This window comes from Onychostruthus taczanowskii, unplaced genomic scaffold (genome assembly GCF_017590055.1).
Source record: "Onychostruthus taczanowskii isolate IOZ18803 unplaced genomic scaffold, ASM1759005v1 scaffold9, whole genome shotgun sequence".
Lineage (NCBI taxonomy): Eukaryota > Metazoa > Chordata > Aves > Passeriformes > Passeridae > Onychostruthus > Onychostruthus taczanowskii.
Window position 1 is genome coordinate 15,090,424 of NW_024506993.1, and position 26,193 is coordinate 15,116,616.

Consider the following 26,193-nt stretch of genomic DNA (forward strand, 5'->3'; position numbering starts at 1 on the left):
ACCTACTCCTAAAGAGGACTCCCTGCACAAGCACCCATCCTGTGCAGCCTGCAATGCGCTTCAGGGAAAGGGATGGAGCCAGTGAAGGGAGAAAATAAACACGCCATCTACACACACACAAGTGTCAAACGCCCTTTAGTGGTAGACAGAGGTGCTGCCGGCCCAGCCCCGGCGTGCTGCTGCTGCCTGCAGTACCTGCCCTTCACCGGATGTGCACCATCTCCTCCAGGAAGGGGGTTTTCATGCAGCCCGTGCAGAGCTGATCCATCCAGAGCGGAGCCTCGTGCTGCAGAGGGGTGCGCCGCGGGTAGAAGGTGAAATTCACGTCGTAGTTGAGCAGGCAGCTGATGGAAGCCATGTAGATATCAGAGAATCGCACCAGCCGGCGGGAGAAGTATGTGGGGTTGTGGAAGGTGCGGAAGATGCTTCCAAACTGGGGGTTGAACAGGTTCTTCGTCAGAGACCTGAGAAGAAAGAGATGGTGTTTTGTAGCTAAAACTGTGGTCACAGATTCTTCCCACTCCCTTAGCCCGGGGTCACTCCACTCCCTGGGCATCAGGTATGCCCTCCCGAGGCTGTGGTGCAGACACAGTGAGACTGATGAATATTCAGTGTACCCTTTCCCCACCTGTTATGGGCAGTGTCAGAAGCTGTGGGAGCTGCAGTAGCAGACAGTCCATCAGCCCCTCCCAGCACTCTCCTTTTCCACCCTGTCTTCAAACCAGTCCAGCCTCCCAGGCTGCAGGACTGCACTGCTGCATGGCCCCCACCCAGAGGCAAGTGACACCAGAGACCAGCAGCTGCAGCAGCATTGTCCCCAAAGCAGGTTACAAAACAAGGCCTGGAAGCCCCTAAGAACCCTCACAAGTGAGGGGGAAAAGTGCTCACCTGATCTCCTGTCGTTCCTTCATCCACTCCAGCAATACTTGCTTTGACTCTGCATCCTGATACATCTGCAAAGACAGCAGTAGAAAGCATCACATCTGTCAGTCCTGCAGTCCATACCTCAGCTCCCTGAAATTTCCTCTGTAGCTCACAAACCCAGAGCCCACTGCACCAGGAGGGGGATGAGATATTTTTGAGAACCAGGCAAGATGGTACATCCCCCCATCCCCATGCTAAATTCAGACCCAGAAGGCAGCATATAGGCTGTCCTGCTCAGCCAGGAGCTGTTTACCTGCATTCTCTCCAGCAGCCCTGTCAAAGCCTGCTGCCAGGTCAGGGAGTGCATGTACTGCTCCGTGTTTATGATCCGGATCTCTGTCTCCAGTTCAGGAACGATGGCTCCAGTCCTCCAGCCATGACGCAGCATGAGGTCCTGGAGGTCAGGGTGAAAAAACAACCAAGAATTCAACATAAAGACTGAAAGCCAAACACAACCCTGGTTCCTAGAAGAGTGGGTTTGTTCCCATTTCACATTCTCAGGGGACAACCATCCATGGCCTGTGCCAGCAACAACCATCTCCTGGTCACTAGGATCAGTTGCATGAAGCACCTAAAAAGGTGGGATCAATACAAACTGCTCTCAAATTCACACTTTACCCACAGAAAGTACTTCAGGAGCCTTTTCTCCAGTGCTTGCTTCTGTCAGACAGCAGTGGGGACACAACTGAAGCCTGTGTTGGGGGCGAGGGGATGCCCAGCACAGCCCTGAGCACTCGGAGCAGGCCCTGCCTTATCTCCAGCCCCTGCAGCCGTGTGGGACTGCTCCCACCTCACTGGAGAGCAGAGGCATTTCACTCACCGCAAGGTCACTGTACAGATGGTCACCAAAGTAGAGCACTTTGGATCCACGCCAGCCTGTCAGCCTCAGAAAATCAAAGAGGTTGCCCTGCAAGTGACAGGAGCACAGAGTGAAATGTGGGTACAGGCCACCTTACCACATGCAGGTGTGAGCACTCTCATGGGATGTCAGCCTGCTCTCTGCCCCACCATCTACACCCAGAGCTTTCTGTCCTTCCCCACCTCACTTCACTTTCTTCCCTTGTGACAATCCCCTGTACATCCCTCAGCTTTTTTAAAGCTAGAGAAAAAGGCAAAAACTCTTCCAACGAGTTTTTGCAAACAGGGAATTCAGGGGAAGTTCTGTGGTCTAAGGCACAGCAAGTCAAGAAGACAAAATGGTCTAAAAAGGCAACAAAAGGAGGCAGTTTAGAGGACAGGAGACACCTAAAAGCCTGAGGATGGGCAGAAAGAACCCCAGAGGTTCTGTGTTCAGAAGTTGTTGGTCTCAGGTGATAATGATTTCACCTCACAGAGTGCACCAGAGGGAAGGTGAGCACTGCCAGGCAAGGCTTCTGGAGTCAGGAGCTGTTCTACACCCCTGACCACCATCCCAACCCCAAAGATGAACAACACCCACATGGCCACAGGAATTGTTTAACCAAGCCAAAGAGCCAGGCAGCCTGCACAGATTCACAGCTGAGTAAAACAAACCAAGCCCCAAAGCACCAGCTAAAGCACAGCACCAAGCAACTTTCAAGGCTTTCCAAACATCCACACATGCACAGAAGGCACTTCAGGGACTACCCTTCCATCTCCACACAAGTTTTCCACGTGACTCATGAAAACAAAACCCACTAGGAAAGGAAATGGCCCCATCAATGCCAGCAGACCAGCACAAGCAGTCAGTGTGAACACATGAGCCACTCAGCAGCAATCCCTCTGGCCAGTCTCCAGTGGCAGGAGGGAGCCAGCACCCCCAACCACCAGCACCAGCCTGGCCAGAAAGCCCCCGAACACAAGGCAGCCCCCCAGCAGCCACTGGCAGCTTGCTGAATGCACAGCTAAGGCTGCCCAGGACCAGGGTTCTGGACCTTCTGTTCCTGCAGCATCCCTGGAGCTGAGCAGACTTCCCTTAACAGCACAGAAACAGGACCAGGCAGCCTCTGCACTTCTTGGACACAACATTGCTGATGCTCACATGAGGCCTGCTCAGGAAGCCACTGGCAGAGAAGGAAATGGAGCACAGCCTTGGAAGGAGCAGAGTCCTCTTGCTGTGCCCCAGTCACCTCAAACAGCAATGGACCTGACAGCCAGGAAACTTGTGCTTGGAGCTCCATGGAGCCACAGACCTGTTCTGAGATCTCCAGGTCCTGTCCTCCTTTCCCCCAAGATCACAGATCTGGAGAGGGAAGGGAGTACAAACTTGGCACATACAGAAAATACCACATCTGTTGGAACAGAGGGACTAGAGGGCATCACTTCAACTTCCCAGTCCCTAGGGCAAAACACCAATCCCTGAGGTCCCACTCATGGGATACCTACAGGAAAAAACTACCATCCAACCCTGCTTCAGGGGACAGGAACAGCTCAGAGGCCTCTGGCAACATCCCCTGCACAGCAAGGTCCATGGCCAGTAACACCTGCCAGAAAGAAGTGGCACATTGTGACACTCCAAGGAGCCAAAAATCCTGGAGACAGAGTGGGCTGCAAACCAGGATACACACTGTCACACCCTAAGAACCACAGCTAGGCAACATGCAGTCAGATAAACATGATAGTGGGGAAGAACTGGAGAGGAGCCCAAAATCCTACTCAGCCCACCTTCCTCCCCCATATTTTCCCTTTCTCAGTGCAACATTCACTTGGGTGAGCAACCTGTGGCCACAAGACATAGGTGGGTCAAGAGCAGGATTTAATGCAGCAATGAACTCCATGGGTGAGGTGTGCCCTTTCTCCTGAGGGAGCTGCTAACCCACTGGGAATGAGCTCTACTTGCATGTTCCCAGCTCCAAGCTCTGGGCAGAGGACGGGACACCAGGCCAGCACTTTGGCAGACCCACCAGACAGAGGTTTCCCAACAGCACTACTCAAGGACATGACCTACTCTGCTACAATGGGTCAGGTCCCGCTAATTGACTGAAATCTCACTAACAGTTGCTTCCCGTGGGATTGGACAGCTCAAATAAGCAAGAACAAACCGTCCTAAAGCCAGAGGCAACTTGTCTCAGGGGACAGACCAGCTGCAAGGACAACACCCAGGGCAGCAAGTTCACCAAAGCTGCTGCTCATCTTTGGACATGCTGGTCCTTCCAGAAGGGGAGAGTCAGGAGCCAGGCTTTGGACTCTCTTTGATGCTTTCTACCCTATTGGATCACCTTTGTTTCTTTATTCCTTATTTCTTTATTCTACACAAGTCCACCTTTTCCAACCTCATGGAGAACAATTTGGAGTGAGGAGTGGATGATCTTTGCATGCACAACAGGTTTCAGAGAGTTGTGCCTTTTTAGCCTCAACTACTATACTTGGAAGCCCCTCCAGGACAAGAGTTTCAGGACCAGGACAATCAGAAGAGCTGAGGGAAAAGTGCACAATTGGCCATGCTGGACAATGTCAGAGCAGAGCTCCCAGGGGGAGGTTTCATTGTACGTGGGGGCAGGGGATGTTCACTGGCCCCTCCCACACATCCAGGGGATGTTTCCCTACCACCCCATCTCACACAAACAGGGCAGCAGCAGGGAAAACCCAGCCTGGCAGAGGTAACTCAGCACAGGTTCCCTTGGGCAGAAAAGCAAGTACCCCACACCTTAAGTTACCTGGCCCTGCTCTGCCTTTTCCCACTTGTCTCTGTCCTTCCATCCCTAGTGCCATTCTGGGGGACAATGTCCTACCAGGCCAGTGAGAGCTCCTGGGGACAGAGGGCACCTCCCACTGCCCACAGCCAGCACAGCCCAGAGCATGTCTTCTTACAAACACCCTCTACCTACACAGAAGTAGTCCTTTTCAAGGACTTCTGTGTTTTACCTTTCAAACACCAACCATGTGTCGAAGAAGGGAGAGGCGACACCAGATGGTCATCAGCAAACTCTCCGTTTAATGATAGTCATACACTTGGTTAAATACAATACTTAATTAGCTCATGCATAGTGCAAAACTATAGCTCATCATTGGTTAATGTGTTATTTGCGTCATTACATTATCTGAAGGTCTCTTCTGCATTTTTGTCCATGAACAAGTGTCCTACAGCAGAACCCTTCATTTCCCCTCACCCTGACCAAGCAGATTGCCCTGATTTTCCAGTGATTTCCAAAACTGCAGGTGTGTTATAAGTCCCCACCATTTCAGGGTCCTGCTTGCCCCCATTCATGTTACCTCTTTGTAGATCTTTCCCTTCTCCAGCTGGTTTATTTTGTCCCACTGTAGTGAGCCTTTATCATCCAGTTTTCGAAAAGGTCTGGGAAAAAACAAGGGGAGATGTCAACTTCTTTTGATTTTTGGTGATTGTTACCCAGCAACCAGAACATTTGAATCACAACCTTGTTTACCTATGTGACAACTTAAAATAAAAGCTCTAATGAGTTCTAAGTGACCTTCTGGGCCTTCTGCACTATTTTCTCAGGGGAAGAGAAAGTATGAAAGGGAAATACCTTTCCAAAATGCTTCCATTGACTATAACCATTTCATGTCCCTAACAATTCTTCTTGCTTTCACATACAGAGAGGAAGAAAATAACCATAATAACTCCTTCTGAAATGCCAAGGCCAAGAAGGCTTTGCCATGTAACACTTTGTGTGCTCTTCCAACCTGGCTATGCCCCAGCCCAACAGAGACCATGGAATGTCCTAATAGGGTAAAACAAGTCTGCAGAGAGAATGGAAAGCAGTCCCCATGCTGAGTTCACCAGGTGAACTTAGCTGTCTCCTGGTTTTCCTGAGGGCTTGCCATGACATTCTCCACTCCATGAGTGGATCTAAGGCACCAGGCAGCTGTAGGTTTTATTTCCAAGAGGGCCAGATCATCATAGCTCCAAGCTGTGCTTGTAACACCTGCAGCCTGTGAAAAAACCTTTACCAGGCCAACACAGCTTATAATGCCATTCCATAGGTTTAATTCATCATATGCCAACGGTCTGGGTAGTGGGGAAGGAAAATACATACGAAGGAATTAGACCAATCCCCTAACAAAGCAGACACAAGTACCCAAAGCAAAGAAGCCAAAGAGCAAAGTAAGGACAGCAGCCTGTCTATTGGCAGCTCCCAAAAAACTCAGCTGCCACATACAAATGCTTCCAGAACTGCCAGTTCCCAAACATGCATCCAATACAAACAAGATCCCAAAAAACCTCAAAAAACAAACCACACAGATACTTGCTGTGTGGAAGAGGAAAAGGAAAGATTTTGTCACACTCTCAGGACAAGAAATGGCCATCTCTCATGCCAATTTTAGAAACACGTTTTTTGCTTGGCTTTAGACATTCTATCCACTTATTTCCAGACTGGTCAATTCTTGCCTCCTTGGAGACCATCTGAGAGGCTGAATTCCTCCTGGAGCCAGACTATGCTTAGCAAACCACTGCTTTCTGGCAGGCCAGAGGAGCAGTTCCCTGCAGGGAGGGGGCCCAAGCCCCAGGCAGGGCTGCCCTGCGCACGTACTTCCGCCGGTCAGTGAAGAAGTTGGGCTTGTCCGCTTGCACAATGACCATGTCGAATAAGTCCCGCCAGTTCTTGCCAACCATGTGTTTCATTCCTTTGTCCCTAAGGGCAAAGGAGCAGAAAAATTAACAGATCCTGTACTCTTTTTTCACCCAACACTGCGTCTTTACAACAGTATGCTCTAAATTCACTCTTATTTCAGTAACTGAGAAGAAAATAGATTTGCGAACCCCCCAAGGCTCTCATTGCATGAAGTATTGATGCTGTGCTTTGTTTCAAGCTGTCACACACTTTCTTCTGCACCACTGGAAGCCCAGGGAAGTCTGTGATACAGTAAACACTGCTAGAGGCAACAGAAAGTGTCAGCTCTCTAATGTTGTGGCCAGCCACAGCCTTGTAACTTCTCCAAAAAGTGAGATCAATGCTGTGGGTACAACATTCACCACAAACAGTTCCCAGAGAGCTCCATGACTACTACCACAAAACCCTGTCCCATACAAATTCCAGGTGCTCAGAGGAGGGAGCTGCACAGCCCTGCACAGCTCTTGCTGTGCCATGGTGACCCACTGATGAGCAGTAATGGTACTCACACAAAGCTAAAGGGACTGTTTGTGATGAGGAACAGCTTCTTCTTGTGGTTCACCAGGCGGTTTAGCACGGCATAGATTTCATCCCCATGCAGAATATACTGTTCTGTATCAGAATGAAACACACAGCATCAATCAGAACACTTTGGCATAAGTCATGACCACATTTCTATACACCAAACCAAACCTAGCCCCTGTACCACTAAAGATGCAAAAGGTCAGAGTTAGATCCACCTCAGGCAGGCAGGCAGGCAATGAACCACCATGGTGACAAAGTGGCCTTCCTCATCCCCATCAGTTCTACCTAAAGAGAAAGACTGAGGAAGTGACAAGTGAATTTGGCACCAGAGCTCTATTTAACTCACCCATATCTTTTTCAATCCATTTGTACATCACTCCTTTCACATGAACATCTCTAATTGCATCCTAAAGAAAAGAGCAGAAGGGAAAATGTTTCAGTTTTACAACATAGCATTCCTGTTTCCCAGCATGCAAACCTACTGCCACCACTGAGGGCTAAGGCAGCAAAGGTACATCCTCTCCTTGGTGAATGGACAAAAGCTCCATCACTGCAAAGCAGCAGAGCCTGCTCAGCAAGGCTCACCAAGATGCCTAAAGAAGAACAGGGTGGCTGGCTCAGCTGATGCAGTGTAAGAGGGAAAACCTCAAAACTTATCTGTGGAAGCACAAGTTCCTTCCTGCTCTTGGAAACGAGCACATCCTACCCCACTGGTTCCAAGGCAATAAAGACTGTGCCACTCCAAAACCATTTACTGTCCCAACACTGTGCTGTCTCAGACACCAGGTGGCTTTTCTTCCCCCGGTGCCTGTGGAAGCTCTGCCAGCTGTGACCCAAAGGACAGGAGTGTGGCCAGGGTGAACAGCAGCAGAGGAGAGCACCTGTGATCCCAGGTGCTCCCCACAAGCCAAGGAGGGCCACAGCTCCTAGCCCTGGGTGATCAGTGTACACAGGCAGAGCAGAAGCTCCCACTAGCAGGGTGGCACAAAACACAGCTGGGAGGGAAGCAAGTTAAAACAGATGTCGGGCATCCAAATATCCTCTATTTTCCAGGCCAGAAGCCAAGATATAGCACATTTTTAGACACACCCAACTGAGATTCTGCACAAGTCTCCATCCAGCAAGATATGCCAGAGCCACAAAACCATTTCCAGAGCAACAACACAGTTTGCAGTGTTTTCACACGCAAATGCTTGTTTGAACAGCACCATTTTCATCCCTGACAATTCACACAGGTAAACAATTGCTGCCTTTCCCTAGGACCCTTAAATTCCTCTTACACTGTGTGTGCCCCTTCAGGAGCTGCCCTTTCAGACTGAGTCCCACACCCACCACTGATATCACCACAGTAACACTTGCCATACAGTCCACTGGTCTCATGGCAGTGCTGGGGAAACCTCCTCATGACCCCAAAAAAATTTCCTTCAGAGCTGGAGGGAACCACAATTTACAACTTAAAAGGGAACGATGAAGGTGGACGCATAACCACTTCAAAATGGAGTTTAAAGAGCTTCTTTTCACCATGTGGATTTGAAGGGCAATAAGGCAGAGGTCACATGTCATTGCCTTATTGGAAGGAATCTGAAAAGCGTGCAGGGGCTCTGACAAGAAAACAGCTTTCTCTTAACTAGCACTGTCACTAAAAGCAAGCAGAACTTTGGACTTGTGTCAAAACTACCTTTACAGAAAAGAAAAATTTCAGCATGCTCTTTCCCTAAACTCCTGCCCTCCAAAAAAACAAAAGAAGAAAAGAAAAAGGAAAACTATAAAGTTTCTGCAGGTAAAATCTTGGAACCTTGGTAGGCATCAAACGGGGCTGAAAAAAAATGCCTCCAAGGGGAAGCAGGGTAAACTGTACATTCTTACTCTCAAATATGAAGTGACCAAACTGGTGTGACAGGACTCCTTTAATTACATGTCAGCTTCAGCCTTTACCACACGCCAGGGTCTGCCCTTTTGACTCAGTGCAGTGCCTGTAGCACTTAGCCTGCTCCCAAACACACAGGCTGCATCAGCAGTACCACCCAGAGCTACAGCAGGGTGTCAGGCTAAGCCAGTGCTGTCCTAACAGCTGGGCTATGCAAGGCCTCTGCAGGCACAGAAGGATCTCTGTGCTCCTGTTCACAAAGCATTTCTTTGCACTTGAACTTGGGTACTGCAAACGGATAAGTTTTGCAAAAATGTTTGTTTAGCCTCACTGTACAGGAAAAAAGCAAGAACTCTTCTGGTGAGAGCACATGATGGTCCCTAGTTTCAATATAGATTACAGGCACTGCCACAGATTTTCTGCCATAGCTCTCTTCTTTGCCTGCTTTAGTTGTTCCTCAGGGATTACCACATTCTCCACCTAAAGGACAAAGCCAGAATTAGCACTCAGGAGTCTGAGGGCTGGACCATACCAGTTGCCCTGCATTAGACATGTATCAGCTGTGGCAACCATCCCCCTGCTCTCAAGATTTCAATTAGAAACACATCCATTTGAACTCAAAAGGAGGTTCAGAAGATACTCTTCACAAAAGGCCTCAGGAGTCAGCTGTATCCCCTCCTCACTTATTTTCTCCACCCAAGAGAAAAAACAACCCAAACCCCTGAAACATGTTAAGGTCTTGTGGGAAATGGGCTGGCACGTTCCTATCAAGAACCAACAGAAGGTCAGGACACACAGCTGACAGGTGGATCCTTATCACAAGGCAGCAGCACAGACACGGAGCCCCATTTCCCCTTGGAGCCCCATTTCCCTCCCAGAACTGAACAGCCAGTGGGTGAACCACAAGGCACCAATCAAAACCCTTCTCCATGGAAAAAGGAGTGCAATAAGGAAAATGCATTTTCTGTCAGCATAAGTCACCCAGAGCAGCGATCTCAAGCACTTACATCTTGTCTACAGCATTAACTGAAAAGTCAAACAGCCCCAACAATGCTGATAATCCCACACGGCCCTTTCAAGTGCCACTTAACACCTTGGAGTAAATGACACATGAAAGCTACAGTCACCACTGGGTCAGACTACAGTCACCCAAAGGATCAGACTATTCTGCAGCTGCAAGGGGTACAGGATTCTCAGAACAAGCCAGGACAGGTGTTTTACAACAATCACTGTATAAAGTAAACTGTTTGGTACACAGCTTTCTCTTTGACAAATGAGATATTAAGGAAAACAATTTAAAAGTCTGCAGAACCAGAAAACATTTACACAAGCTTTGTGATATATTTCCCATGGAAGGACCTTCAGCCTAAGCAGCTTAGGCACTCCTACACGAGATACACCAGAAACACCAGCTCTGTAGGACAGGCAGAGCCCAAACATGTTCTGAAAACACAGCTTTGAATATTCCCTGGTAATGCTTTGATCTAAAGGCACAACAGAGCTGTCCTATCAGGCAGGCCACTGCAAACCCCTCGGGTTTGGGTGCTGCAGACACCACATCAGAGTTGTGAGCTGAGTTGTGGGGCAGTTGACATTTCACTTACAGATATGTCTTTGTAGAGATGCACCTGGTCAAACTCAATGCCATGAGTGATGAAGTAATCAATGACTGAGGAGAGCAGTGTCATCTCAGGAAGAGAAAAAATATCCATAAACTGCTTAAGTGATGGACCCTGGAAAGCAAAAAATGAAAGGCAGGCATTAGACCAGAAATACTAGAAATAAAAAGTAAAGCCAACAAACAAACTCATGTCACCCAGCATAACCTGAAATATATTCCAGGCTAATAAAAAGAAAAACACTAGTGTGGGAAAATCCCAGTCACTCAGCAAGCAGCCTCTCTTCTCAACCAAAACACCAGCCTTGAAGAGAGAGAGGTGTCTCCTTCACATAAATCTTTACACAAACCCAGCATCATTAATACCACATGGTGAAGACAGAGGAAGCAGGGAGTTGGTCCCAGATATTTTTATTTCAACCTCTGCTTCCCACCTGGACTCTTGGCATTAATACAGGTGCCAACAGACAATGCTCTGCTACAGCAGCAGACAAGGGCCTTGCAGAAGATGCCACATTGCTCATCTTAACCAGGCTACACAGGGCACTAAGCTGCTCAAACCACATTCCAGTGAGGTTTCACAAGGCAGTGTAAGAATCACTCCAACAAGCCATTTGTCAATGCCTGTTTGTCACTACAGAAAGCCCAGAGGAAAAAGAACTCCAGCCCACCAGCAGCCAATTGGAAATGGACAATTACATCCTGACCAAGGAATAACTCCTCTTGCATTAGGCAGAGCTGCAGCTCTCACACACATTTGCATTGTTATTGCCTATCAATCACAAACCTATCAGCAGGCCAAGAGCCAACTTTGGCCCCAGAGAGTCTTTCCAGTAAAATAAACTTTGTTTATTCTGTAGGTACTACCTATGCAGAGGACTGCAATGAGTCTCCCTTGCAAGATGAAGCTGGGATCATTTTTTTCATTTTCCATTGATAAAGTCCCTGACCAGAACGGGGACAATTACTGAGGTCCCATATACAGAAAGTAATTACTGAGGTCCCATATACAGAGACCTCCCCATGAACCTGGTCACCAGCAGTGCCCTGGCAATCCACTTCCATCATGTCTGTGCATGAGCTTTGAGCAATCCAGGACCAATAGCTGTAAAGTTGCAACACTGTAGGATAGTGCTGGCCCACTTCAGAAAGTGTTTATTAGAGCTGTGTGAAAGACAGACAGGAAAGCAGCATCCAGAAAACCAAGGAAGCTGCAGATGATGGAAGCTGATGGGGCCCCTGCTGCCTAATGACAAATGTGTGGATCTGTCATGCCAGGATGTGTAACAAGAGAACATCTCCCATTTAGTCTGGTTAAGGGTGGCAGGAGACCAGCCCTGTCTAAAGGCAACACCTGGGGCAATGCAAATTGAGGTCAAAAGGGCAAGGGAATAACAAACAGCATTTTGCTTGTGGTGTATTACCAAAAAATGCTGCAATAAAAGCTATGTTGGTGTGCTGAGGGTTATACAATTTCCATCCACCCAGCACAGGACAATTTCACCTACAGCAGAAGGGCCACATACCACACACGGTGGTGCTGCTTAGGATACTCACTGACTCCTTCCAACACCTCTGTCCATTTTGATGTCTGGTTGCTAAAGGAATATTTCTCCCATAGCAAAACCAAAAGTTTCTGTAAACAGCCTTCATCTTTTTTTGCTGATCAGAGATTCTGGGAAAGAAGCAAGAGGGACAAAGACAGGCAGTTCCTACTGAAATGACTTAGTATGGGATTTAGCAGAGCAACGACCTGTCCTACCTCTCAATACCTGAAATACAGAGGAGACAGGTAAATGCTCAGTGTTAAGAGCAAAGATTTACCTTGTCAAACTCTGATTTAATTTTTGTGCCTTGTGTCATTTTTTACAGGGCAAGTCCCACTTCTCCCAATTCTGTTTAATGGCCTTGACTTCCTTAGGCAGACATAGTGACAGGAGTTGTGACAAAAATTGGACTGTGTTTTCAGAATGTTACATGTGCTTTTTCTACAACACCCTTGAGATCTCCACCTTCATTACAGGCCACCACATGTAAAGGCACACCAGCTGCAGTGTTGAACCTTGGGAAAGATCTGTGCCCACCTACTGCAGGTGTTGGGATGCTGGCAGCTGTCCATACACTCCTGCTAACAGAGAACCAGGAAAACACTTAAGGGATTTATTTAAGTATTTAAGTAAATACTTAAGTATTTACACACTTCAGTCCTATCAGTCCCACTTCTCTTGTTGCCTGTTAGCAACTTTCTGTTGCTCATACAGCAACATCAGCACGGCAGACTGAGGAGAACAAGTCAAAGACCCCTGCTGAAGGCTCACTCCTCAGTAGTTCACTGCACCTTTCACACCAGCCATCATCTTAACCCTTCTTTCATCTTTCTCACTAATGTGGGAAAATATGCCCCACAGGTTGAGCAGACATTGCTAAATGCAAATGGTATTAATTGTAAATACTTTTGTTCTTTTTGGGATCCACCTATTAGTTCATGGAGTCTATTACATTACTGGGAGAGGAGATTCACCTCTTCACACGAAGACTAAGCTGATATCTCTACTTCTGTGGCCAAATTTTTCAATACCAACTACAGGAAAGAAGAAAGCACCTGGTACATACAAAGCACAGAAAGACACCTCAGCATAAGCACCTGGTCCTACAGAAGGCCACAACTCGAAGCAGGTTTCATGTTTACAGTTATTTAAAAAGAAAGACAAAATCATCTCAAGTTTGGCAGGAGTGAGGAGAGTTGCACAGGAGAAGGCCAATTGAGGGCATTTCACAGACAGATCAAATTCTAAACAAAAATGTCCTATTTCAAAGCTGGAAACATCATTGAGCTATAAACAGAGTATATACTTATCCAGAAAGCAACCACTCAGATTAATTGTTCCCAAGAGAGAAAGAGAAAAATCAAGCAGTGACCTTGCTGGAGACTTCACAGAGCAGACTCACAGGGGTATTACCAGAGGAAGTGTGCCCTTCTCCTTCCAGCTTCCCCTAAGGCACCGGAACTAAGGCAAGAAACAAAGCAGTTCTGGGAGAAGGGATGTGAAAGGTCCTGCTTGGCCACTGTGCCACACGAGACACTCAAGGAAGAAAAAACTCTCCTAACTTCCTCTAGGTTCAGGCAACCAGACTATTTTTAAGCTCCTACAGACAGAATGTCAGTATTTTACTATCCCTACACTCATGGACAACCATAATAATATCCCCTGAGCAGTTCTGAAGGAATGTGGAGGGAGATCCTTAACATGAAGGGAAAAAACCCTACCCAAAACCAGAGAGAGAAAAGCATGGCAAGCACCCTACTGCTGCTACCCTCAGACACCTCCTCCCAACAGCCCACTGCAAACACGAGCACTGCAGGCTGCCGGGATTTGGCCAAGGAACAACAGGAACATCTCCCTATCAGTCTTCAAAGCCATTCAGCTCTAGGCCAATAGCCCTGGTATTTAAAAATGCTTTGCAGATGTCTTTCAGATGCTAAACTGCTAAATAACCTCTGGGGCATATTCTCACTAGAACAAAAACACACTGGAGCTCACTGGGGACCAGCTTTCCAAGGGAGGCTGCAGTCATTTCCATGTGCATACAATTCCCTCTGTTTTCCAAGCTGTTCGAAGAGCTGCTGCTGCTGCATCCCAGCAGCCAAGGGCTTACAATACCTTGCCATAGAAGTCACTCATCTGGTACAGGGGGATGTGCTGTGTACCACCGTAGAGTTCGATCACCTCTTCATCAGGCACCGGTTTGAGCCCTCTAGACACAAAACAATGCAGTTTGTCAATAATCACCAGTCTGTGCAGTGCTACAAACAGTAGAGAAAAACAGGACAGGGCAAACAGGCCCTTTCCTAAAACTCAAAAATTCCTCCTGCTCAAAAGAGACAGGCAGAGAGCCCAACAGCTCTAAAGATTCACATAAAATCTTTCCAAAGACATTCTTCAGATACCTCATTTGCTCCTACAAGTTAATTGAGGGGCTTTATCCACATTCCAGCAGAGTACAGCCAGAGGCTTCTCTCTGTCTGCTGTCAATTTGCTCACAGGACTGCCCCACCGAATCAGCCCCAGGACCTGACTTGGGCAGCACTGGGTAACTAACTTGGTTTTGTTGCTTCCATGAGATACATCACCCTTAATGAAAAAGTGTAGAAAAAGGGCTTCGTGAAAACAGGGTTTCCTTCTTATTCAGTTTTCCTAAACAGAACAAGATCTTGACTGAGACCATTCAACAGAGAAGGCTGTTTTTCTCAAAAACACCAAAACCAGGAGTATGGCTGACCTGTGTAGTTCATAACATCAGGTTATCTGACTGCTGCAGTACTTGCCTCTTGCACAATTTTAATGACTCTTTGCTCAAGCAGTCAGCAACTTTCCCTTTCTCCTTTTCTACTCAGTTATGACACAGCATCTAAGAAGTTAAGTGTTGCCTCAGTTGTGCAGAACAGCAAAGGAAAGTTTAGAAGGACGCTCCAGAAAAGATAAGTTACAAAAGGACACTAGGGAAAATTAAAATTAAAATGTGTTTTCACTAAAAATCTCTTAATGAAGCTGAAGTAAAATACGGAGCAGTAAAAACCCCTGCTCCCCTCACCCCCCCAGGATGGCCCTCAAAGAAGCCAATTCTCTCTGGTTATGAAACTCCCTTCTTAATATTCTTAGAGTGTTTACTGTAACTGAAGCTTAACAGCAAAAGGGCAGAGATCAAGGAAAAAAACCACATTGGCTTCCATGCTCAGGAAATACAACACAGGATTTACAGGAGATTTGCTATTGATATTTATAAATTACTACTTCTTACACACCAACCCCACTACTCTTTGGAGAAAAGAGTTCTCTCAGTCTGCAGTCTCACAATTCATAAGAGAAAAATTTGCTCTGCACTGTTTCAGCTACTTATTCCAAAGCATACCCAGTTATTTTTGGAGAACTAAAGTGAGCCCAGATTCTGAAGCATTATTACTTTATTGGCATGTCTGCTTTAAGATATAATTTGCACACCCAGATTACTCTCCAAGGCACAGCAGAGCACTGTTGGGACAAACTCCTGCCTGGAAAAGAGAGGCCCATGTGTGAACCACATACAGAAGAGCCCTTTCTTATTGGTTCTGTTTGCTCTCAGGTGTTAACCCAGCCATGCTGTAGCTGCAGCTAAAACACCACGCAGCGTACGTGACCAGATGTGCTATTAACCATTACAAAAAGCTCCAGGTCTTCCCACCCACACCTGGCTTGAAATGCTTGAGAAAAAATAACTCATTGCAATTATATGCCAGGTAAGCACTTGAAGCAAGAGCAAACAGGATGAGCCAGACAAGACTGTGCTCTACTCAGGAAAGAAGCAGAACAACATATGCCACAAACATACACTGAGATGCAGAAATCCACTTTTGCATATATAAGCATTTAGAAAATGATTTTCAGAACTGACAGACCTATATGCAGTCCCCAGCTGGACATAATGGAAAGCATCAATCTTCATGAGAAGACTCTGTGACAAGGAATAGATATTTACTGTTAGAATTGGGTTATTGTTAACATTTACACTGAAACCTTATTCAAGTTTAAAGTTCCACACAAATGACAGTCAGAAATTAAAGTTCAGTATGAGCATCCCACTTCTACACACTTTAGACAGCACTTATTCTCCAGCTACTTTTACACACTTACTCATACTGTAACTTCTTATTGGCCTCTCTGGCAAAAGACCACCCTTCTATGAGCTGAAGTCTGTTACACCCCAGTTTGTAGACAGGGATGCAGTGGAAAAACAATATTTCTGTGACTCAAGACAGTCTATTCTTATCTCCCTTCAAGAAAACACACATCCAAAGGAGCTTTGTGTGCACAGATCTATTTCTCCCCACCTTTATCTTAAGCAGAACTAAGTGGGCAAGTTTTAGTTCAGAGCATAGTGTCACCAGTCATTTTCCTCACACAAGAGCTCTCCCCTTCCCAGTAGACATTGAAGGAAAGATGTCCAGGAGCACACCAGGCTGGTAACAGAGCTTTCTCTGCATTTTTACTATCAGACTCCCCTAATCATGGGCCATCCTTCTCCATCCATCATTCTGAAGATGTAACACAAGTCTTTGGGCATGGAAAGCAGCCCCACAGTAAACCCACATCACTCCACAGCTTGCACCAGGAATGTGGCATTGAACTTCTTCCATCAGGATACCTTATCAGTGCATCTTGTTACACTGTGGGCAGACCTCCCAGTAATCTGTGAGGAGTGCAGCCAAATATGCTGAAAGTTGTACTTAGACAGGCATAACCCAGATTTCTGTATTTTTTGCAAACTCTGATCCTGAGAAAAGAGTTCTCTGCTTTCTACTCACTCAAAGAGTGCTTTGCTTGGCAAGGCCATTTGCCTGTGTTTCTCAGATATAGCAGCCAAAGATTTAAACAGAGAAAGAACCTTCAGTTTCCCACAGATCTACTTCTTGCTTTGTAAGGCCAGAGGCGTGAGTGGTCTGCTGCCATGCTGTCTCCACAGTTAGGACAAAAGACAGAAAATCTCTACGGTTTTTTCCTTCATTCTCTTTTTCCCCTGCTGCTGGAGGACAGCACACACATTCCAGCCGGCACTGCCTACTTCTCTGAATTCACTCAAACACAACACATGAGAAAGCTACTTCAGTGAGGCAACTTTCTCTGCTGTGCTCCCACCTGACTGCCTGGCTGCAGCAGCCAGCATGACATCACTGGGCATCAGGCTTTCAGGGAATCCAGCCAAAGCACTGAAAAGGGTTAAAGCTAATGCCTGCACTCTGCTTGCCTGTGTTCTTAAGAAGTATGCATCTCAAGTAGCTTGGATCGTATTCCAGGCAGTCCTATTATTCGGGGTGGGGGGTGGGGAAGGCTTCCTAAAGCATTCTCCTGACAAGTCATTTCTATTATTAGAGTAAGACATTATGCCTCTGCTCCTGGCAAGTACTTGTAGATGCAGGATTGAGTTTTGTTGTTTAAATTTCCTGAAAGACAGAAATGATCACATAAACAAGCTCAGTTTTCTATTAATTAGCCCATGGAATGAACTGACTTTTAAATTGGCAAGGCTGTTTACCAGAGACCTTTGCTAGAATGTCCCATTCTGCTGGAGGCCAGGCTGGCACAGTAGACATCTTTCCTTGGGGAAGAACCCAAGCAGTGAAAATCCCAGCCAGACAGACTCACTGGTCATTTGCTAACAGATGTTATTGCAAGCAATGATATAAAGTATTTCCACTAAAAACATAACAGTGGAAAACAAAGCCCAGGAGAGTGAACTTTGTACAGCTTACCTTTTGAACATCATAGTGAAGTCCACGTATGGCAAACCCTGGAATGTAGTCATACTTCCCAAGCCCTTCTGGATACTGGGAAGACAAACAGTGACATCCTTACAGCATAAGCACTGGATAATCAACAAAATCCTTTCACCTGTTGAGCTTGTTTAGTCCTGCCTAATTTTGTCCCTTCAGCAAAGAAAGTGGATGAATGGAGTAAGACAAAGGGATCAGGATACCCAAAACTAGTTTTTCTCATGTAAGGGACAGTAGTGAAAAAGCATCAGATTCAGTGAGGCAGTGAGGACACTTGTAATCTTTGCATATATTTGGCAAAGATTGGCACTGCAGAGCCCCTCTAAACAGAAAGGCAGGATGAGAAAAAATGCATAAGCAGTCACCCATTGCAAACAGGGTGTCTGTTCTGGGACATGCTCTAGGGCAACATCCCATCGACCAGCACATTCCAAGTCCTGCACAGCTTCAGTGTTGGCCCATGATTTATGTTTAGCCACCATGTGCACCTCCAACCAGCAATCCTGTAGGCATTATTTCCATAGCTGAGTACAGCTGACCATGGCTTTTTTACACTAAGGCTCTCACTCCACTTTTATAAAACCTCAGGAATGTACATCTTGTTAAATAATCTCAAAAGAAATTAATTCTGCAATCAAAGATTGTGAAATATTAAGTTTATGTCAATAAATCAAGTAATTGACATGTGTGCACAATGCCTGCACAAGCATGTCTCCGGCATTGCAAAGACAGCAGCAAGCTTAATTGAGTGGAAACTCTTAGCACCTCATTACCTTGAATTGTTCTATTAGGATGTCTCTGGCAGTGTTGAAAATCATGGAGTGTAGTAAATTAGAATACTGTGCCAACGTGTAATCGTAGTCAAAGCCATAGATCTCCACATCTCCCAGGCTGATCTCATTGTTAGCATAGATGGCAGCGGGGTTGAGGAGATTGCAGACTCCTGGTGGAAGGAGATCTAAAAGAAGGGAAAGGGGAGAAGTTAGAGAAACTGAGAGCATCACTGAAGTTTAGACTTTTTGTTCTGGACCTGACAGCAGCTGGAAATGCCACACAGCAGCAGCAAAGAGCACAGAGCTGCTGGGGAAGGCTGCTGCCGTTCGCTCACTCAAATAATGTCCCCGTGAAAAAACACACGGTGAAACCTCTGGCTGCACCTGGAGATAATGCTCTCCAACCATCTGCACAGTCAGACCGACCTTTTGTGTCAGGAAGCTGCAAAACAATGCCCCCTGCTCTCTGGCCTACATGAAGCAAAGCAGACCCGAGGTTTTGAAGTGTCAAATTTCTATCTCAGAGCAGCTGCAGTTTCTGCAGGCTTCAATGTGAAAGGCAGCTGTGATAAATCAGCAGAAAAACGCACACCCCTCACTCAGAACTTGCGCAAGCAAACAGGCTCTTGGAAAAGTCTAGATTACTCCAAATCAGAAATTTTGAGGTTTGTCTTTTGGCATTTTTTGTTTCTCACAGAGGCAACCAGACTTCACCGAGAACTCCTGCAAGTACCATTAGGACTTTTAAAATTTTTGTATTAATTGACAGGAAAAACCAAAGCACAAACACCTACATGTAAGAAAGTATCCCACACTAAGTTATGCTCCTGGAGCATGCAATGCTGATAGCAACAAGTGATCTGCTTTCCTCTGATAAACAGCTGTGCACACAGCTCAGTCCTTGCACGTGGTTTGTCACTGCAAAGCAGAGCTACTGTTCAAGGTGCTTGGGAATAACACTTTGCTCCCCAGACCACTGAGAAAATGGGGTTAAGTGACCAAGCAGCTAAACTACCTGTATATAAATCCTTTCCCAGAGCCAGTCCAGAGAGGAGAGCTCCCACTCCACTGCAATGGGAGGGGCAGGAACAGATCTTCCCACAGGCTTCCCGCTCCATGAGAACTGTCCCTTGCAAGAAAGGGCAATAAAAATAGTTCTTTGTAGTAGGTTGCCTGGTCACAACCACACTGGGGGACAGAGGGGAAGGAGATATTTCCTCCCTCCTCAAAGATGGGTAATTTTCTCTTTGAATGACAGAAGAAGAGCAGGCATTTTCCAGATCCTACTCAGCATCAGTGGGTAGGATTTTTTCTTTTCCTACCTTAACTTTTGGCATTTAACAAGGACCCCTGTCCTGGTTCTTTACTGCTTCCTTGCTATAAAACCAAGTTCCATCTGTGTCTAGGACAAAAAATACATTATTAGAAAGAGATACCAGCCCTTCCCAATAAAGACTTTGTCTGGAATTATAACAGAATTTAGGCAAAAGGCTGAAGTTCTTTTGTGAGCTCTAATTCAGAGAGGTAACCAAATAAATAGATTCAAATATTTCTAAATGTTTCTTTCTGAGGGGAAAAAAAAAATCACTGTTACAAAACATACCCATCCTTCTCTCCTAACTGACTTCCATTTGGCCTTCAAATACAATTCACCAGATCATGTGGCAAGGAATCACTAGAAAATAAAACAGTGTGTGAAGGCAGGAGGGCTGACTTACTGGCTACACACCAGGAACAAAAGCTCTCTGTCAGTGCTCTGCTGGTGGAAAAGTTCCTGGAAGAGGCTTAGGAGAGAGGATGCAATCCAAGTACTTTCCACTGAGATTTTAAAAGGTGGGAAATGTAAATAACATTCAGATGATCACAACTTTCATATTTCCATCATAAATGCTCTTTGCACCATAAATAAACAGTTACACTTCCTGTCCTCACCCCCAGTCAACTTGTGGAAAGACCTTTTTCTAGGCTTACACTGGCATTTGCTGGGTGTTATTTTTCTCCCTCACAAGGATAATGATGACACAACCTTAATCATATCTCAGGGGAAATGTGCAGGGCTTTCCTCTTCTATTAAAAAGCACTTTTTTCCTTTTATGACAAATGCACCCAACTTGCTGCTACAGTGTCCCTACAGAGAGGTCAAGGTCTTCCAACATTCCCCTTTTGCCAATATGTTCAGGACAAAACATTTTGATAGCCTGAGAGCATCACAAAATACCATTGCCTGAACCCCACCTCTCTTTTCGCAGAAGAAAAGAGAATCTTCTAGATTCAACCACACATGCCAGCCACAACTTTTGCAAAAATATCAGGAAAAACGAAGGGAGCAGTAGGATTTTGTAACAAAGAGACAGCAGCCTGAGCTTCACCAAGCAAGTTATATCTGTGATCAGAAGCATAAGCAGTTACTGTGCCACAGCACAACTTATGAAGTACATTTAGACCCAGTGAGTGAAGCAATGCTTCTCCCTGCCAGCCTCAAAAGTACAGAGCCTCTCTGCTGTCCCCTGACAGCCTCTTGCCCAGGTCATTTTTCCCCACCCACATTTTGTCACTTACTTACACAGCATATTCTCTCTTACCTCCTAAGGGCTGAAAAAGGATGCACACACCAGCCAAAATGATTTACACCCACTGTCTCATACACAATGGGTTCCCTATGTTCACTTCCCCAAGCACCACACATCTCCTTGTTGCGTTTCCTATTCCACACCACTCACAACTTGCAGCTTGCTCTGTCCACCCCATCATCCTACATCTTGAATTTACAGTAATTTCAAAGTCACTGATCTTCTGGAAAGGAGGAAATCTCTGTGGTTCAGTCTAGAGATTCATGATGCATATTTGTCTCAGTGTAAATGTCGTTTTGCAGCACCCTCCTCAACAAAGCTGCAGGTCTCCATCTCCTCAAACTCATGCCGTCTCCATGCAGGTTCCAGCTACAGAAGGGAAAAGAGGCAACCTGGGAGCACACGAAAAATCAGTTTCAATACAAGAGTCCAAACATGCCTCAGGGTAACTGAGCCAGGTTCCAAGAAGCTTGGTTTAATTGTGTTTGTTTGGGGGGTTGGTTTGCTTTTTTGTGGTGTTTTGTTTACATGTTTTTCAAAGATATCCTCCTGGGTGGTTACCAATCCTTAGTGCTTAATCAAATCCTGGGCTGCAGGCTTGGGCGCTGCTGCTCTGCTGAGGCTCTGCACGTAATCTGCCAGGGATCTTTGTCTCAGATTTCCTGGCAATTGTCAAATCAAAACAAACAGACACCCACCAGAAGCTCATGAAGATGCCATTTTTCAAGAACGATAGTTTTTGCTTTTCTTCTTTGCCAAGACACCATAACAAATTGCTGGACAGATATGATAAATTAAAGAAACAACCACACAAAACAAAATGAAGACCAGTTTTGGTTATTAAAAAAGAATAATAATCCCAACTACTCTTACTGTCTGGGTCCTAACTAGAAAGGCAGACAGTATCAGTTAGTCACTGCCTACTCAGCACTTCACCCAGGAAGTCTGATCTGAGGGAGAAGCAGTGTGAGCACATGGGAGGATGGTGTGGACAAAGTTGCACTTGCACTGGATGCAGCCCCAGGAATCTGCCTGCTTGCACAATTTGCTCCTGTTTGTTTGCAACTCCGACAGATTTTGGGGAAGTGCCTGCATGTCCACGGCACACGATGAAATTCAGCAGCAAAGGCAGCCCACAAGAAAGCGTGTTTGATCTCTTACACCTGGGTGTAAATGCAAAGCAAACACACAACATCTCCTTCATTTTCCCACTGTGAGAACCTGGACAGCTGCTTAAATCAGCGTCTCCATGAGGGTACAGGTGTCTCTTCCCAGGCAATAACCCTCAATCCCCAACAGGAGAGCAGAGATGGAAACAAAAGCAGGTAATTAGCTGTGAGCAGACACTAGAGACACCATCTGGCCCCTTCTGATGTGAAAAACGCTCCGGGCAGGAGGTGCCAAGCACGTCTCCTGCTTTTCTGAGCTGCCGGGGTGCCAACAGCATCCTGCAGGAAACGCTCCCGTTCTCTCAGCCTCAGACCCAGCACGTTAGGGAGGAATAATACACAAACAAGGCAACTCACCCGCGTGTCTCACACCCTTTGTACTCCCAGAAGTTCAACCCAGCAGACATCTGCACTAATTTCTTCACAAGACAAGCAGGAAAAAGAAGGGTACAGAGAAGCAGATGGCCATCATCCTCCACATTCTTCATGAATCAAAAAGTTTCCCTTGTTCACACTAAGTTGCTTTCTAAAGAGAGACTGCCAGTTTTCCTTCCTTCTAATTACCCCTTTATCCTTTTGAAGTGTTGTTTTGTGCCATTTCCTGCAAAGCACTCCCACCAGCCAAAGCAGATCCTTCTACCAATAGGATAGGAAGGGAAAAATATTATCTAAAGACCATTTAATTTCAGAGGAACCATGTTAAAAGACCTTGGATTTATGCTATTATGCCTAAATATTTTAGGATTTCTCACCAATGAAATCTACATTAATTAAAAGTAATATTAAAAATATAATTTCATTCCAAAATTACATTTTTAAAAGATATAAAGGCACTAGAGAAATGCTACAAGAGTTCTTCACAAGAAAAAATGGGTTATATCCAAGAAAGCAAAATTGAGAAATTTACATAACTGGTCACTCTTGCAGTTCTGGCTGTTCTCACATTTAACCCTGCTCAAACTTGTCATGAAGAGGCAAGAAGTTTGCAGATATTGTAAAATTCCCTAGGAAAGCTGAGTCAGTGTAGCCACTGTTTACAGATTTGGGACACCTAGGAACAAACAAACACTTGCTTATAGCCAAAGAGTCACTGGCTTGGCCGTCCTGATGTTTCCTAGAGTGCAAGACTTCAAAGCTTACTGAGAGAGCTTATCAGCCCTCCTTGACATTTATCAGATCAGAAAACAGCAAGTCTTGCTCAACTCCATCCCTCTGACTAATGTGAATGTACTTTTCCTTTTGGCAGAAGAAAAAAAAAAAGCACACTAAGTGCCTCAAATTTTTAGCCTCAAGTTTTTACAGGTAATGAAATTTGGTCATAAGAGTCAGTGTTGCAACAGGAAGCAGGGATAATGGAGTCAACACCGAGAGGAAGTTTTAGAGGCACTCTCTGTGTAGTTACATTGTGCTGTCACTTGTACCATCCCACTCCAGCCTGGCAGAGCACAGATGTCTTTATACAGAGTTGAGAACTCCTTGTGCTTCTCCTCTGGCCCCAAACCTGCACCACCACTGAGCTCCTCTGCACAGAAACTCGTCCTGCACATCCTGCCCTGCCCAACTCAGTCAGCATTTATGGTGCAAAAACGCAACGGTGCTCCATGGATCTGGTACTAAGCAAGGGCTGGTCTGAAAACACACCATGAATTCTCCTGGCAGAGACCTCTCCAAAGCAGAGGCAATCACTGACAACACGGGACAAGGGACTGCACAAAGGTGGCGTTTCAGAGGGGGAAGGAGAAGGAGGCACACAGGGGTCTGCCCGAACTCAGTGCTGGGCAATACTGAGACGCCAAGCACAGACCAGAGTCAGAAATCAGTCAGAATTCACCTTCACAGCAGAGTCAGAAACCAACACAAAGGAACAGACTGATGCCACATTCTGCACAACTGTTCAGTCACCAAAGCAACAATTAAAACCAACTTGGACCAACTCTGTCTCTTCCTGACAAGATTTGAATAACAGCACAGTCTTGAAATTTTAGTTTGGGGAGATACTCTTTTAACAAACGAGGGCCTTATTCAACATATCTGATGGCTACCTGAAGGTTTGTGAAGTCTGCTACATCACCTGACTTCATTTGGCATTTACTCCTGGTGATTACTGCTCCACCTCAATTAAAAACTGCATCTCTTGCATCACGACAGAGTTATGTGAACACAAACTTCACAATCTCACGTAGCAAACCAAGCATTCTGCCAAGAGACCGTGACACAGCCTACTAGCACACATTTGCATTTATGGTTTCAATCCCATTATGGAAAAGAAAATAATGCCTTTGAGAACAGCAAGCTCCAAACAAAGCAATACAAGCATTGCAAACTGGAATTTCTTTCAAGCAGTGGGGCTAAAACCACAACTCAGTCTTGAAGGGTATTACCAAAGCCCAGTCCTCTGTCAGCATCCTGTACTGCCTTCAACAGCGCTGGGAAAGGAGCTCTCACCCTGGAATGCAGCAGCCTGAGCACCTAATGGATCAGCACCCAATTCCTTTACATTTGTGCATCATGAAGAACTCGAGATTTGATGTCAAATCCAGTGGACTGGAAGATGGGGAGGAAGGAATGACAGACCTTGTCGATCTCAGAACAGGGAGAAAGTTCTTCCAGATGCCTAGGGCTGATTGCTGTCCTTATCCAAGCCCTTAAATAAACAAAAGCTAACCGAGAGTTCTGTAAGAGCAGGCACAAACTCACTTCCTAGCTCTCTACAGTGCTTACCTTCAACATTCCAAGAACCAAGAAACCAACAGGAAAAAGTTCCCTGCTCTCATGTCATTAAAGCTATTTTTAGGAGAGTTTAATACAGGGGAGGTCTGCCGCTGGCAAAAAGACCACAATCCTGTTTTACACACAGACAGACTTGGCGAGCAGTCTGAGTTTTCTCCTTGCTTGGCAGGATTTCAAAGTACCCGACAGAGCCAGGTAACTTCTTGGTCAGAGAAGCAAAAACACACTCATGAGCAAAAGGTGTGACACGTGGAACACAAACTGAGCTCGGGACCAGGACCCATCCATCCAGGAGCTGCAGCATCAGTGTTCTCCAGGCTCACCCTTGTGCCAGGGGCGACTTGGACTCGTCACCCCTTCACTCAGCACCGCCACCTATTTGTCCAGGTCTAACGCGATTCCGTGCGGCAAACTGGAGAAAAAGGCAACAAGCCCTTCATTCAGACCATTTGCCATGACAATGCCGACGATGGCTAGTTATGAAAAGTCCCATTTACCCTTCATGCCCTGCAACGCTGAGTCCAGACGGGGAGTCTGCACAGAAGGAAGCCCAGGATGGGGAGAGGAAGATCAAGACCAGATTTCAATGAAATAAAACCATCCCAGAGAGCCGCAGGCGACTGAAGATGTGGATGGCACCGCCGGGAGAAAGGCTCCTAACCCGGCATCTGCACAGCGCGGGCACATCCCCGGGGCTGCGGGGCGGGGAAAGGCACCGAGATGCAACGAAGAGAAAGGAGAGGGGGAAAAAAGAACGGAGAGGCCGGCCCCGGCAGGACGTGGCAGCCCCTTACCGTAGACCAGCTTCTTCATCTCGTGGTACCTGGCCCACAGGTAGGTCTTGGTGTCCGCGCCCTCGGCCGGGACGGGCTGGCCGCCGACTCTGCCGGGGGGCGCCGGGTGCTGCTCCCTGGGCTGCCCGTGCCCACCGTCCCCGGTGGCTTTGTGCCGGCAGCTCTGGCAGGACACAGCCACGGCGAGGAGCCGGGGGGCCGCGCCGCCGCCCCTCCGCAGCGCCGCCGAGCCCAGCGCCGCCATGGTCCCGCCGCACTCACTCAGCCGGGGCTGCTCCGCACTCAGCCGGGGCTGCTCCGCCGCGCTGCCGGCCCGCGGCGGCACCGGCCCGCGCCAATCCCCGGGGCTCGGCTCGGGGCCGCGCCCCGCCCACAGGGGCCGGCCC

General features: G+C 46.7%; 1 protein-coding gene across 1 annotated transcript; it reads right to left on the bottom strand.

Moving 5' to 3' along the window:
* Positions 1-118: 118 nt before the first annotated feature.
* NT5DC2 (5'-nucleotidase domain containing 2) lies at positions 119-26,137 on the bottom strand. Its single transcript, XM_041425753.1, has 14 exons — positions 25,808-26,137; positions 18,545-18,729; positions 17,751-17,825; positions 15,900-15,955; positions 14,128-14,221; positions 10,452-10,580; positions 7,327-7,387; positions 6,965-7,067; positions 6,375-6,476; positions 5,095-5,176; positions 1,745-1,831; positions 1,178-1,318; positions 889-953; positions 119-464 (listed from the first exon to the last, which is right to left on the bottom strand). The coding sequence occupies exons 1-14, from the start codon at positions 26,049-26,051 to the stop codon at positions 203-205; spliced, it is 1,686 nt and encodes a 561-aa protein (XP_041281687.1). The 5' UTR covers positions 26,052-26,137; the 3' UTR covers positions 119-202.
* Between the last annotated feature and the right edge of the window lie 56 nt (positions 26,138-26,193).

Coding starts and splice junctions, on each gene's coding strand:
- NT5DC2 (XM_041425753.1), bottom strand. CDS start 26,051: ATGGCGGCGCTGGGCTCGGCGGCGCTGCGGAGGGGCGGCGGCGCGGCC. Junction 1,832..5,094: donor AGGGAAAGATCTACAAAGAG/GTAACATGAATG, acceptor TGTCACTTGCAG/GGCAACCTCTTTGATTTTCT. Junction 465..888: donor AAGGAACGACAGGAGATCAG/GTGAGCACTTTT, acceptor CTTTCTTCTCAG/GTCTCTGACGAAGAACCTGT.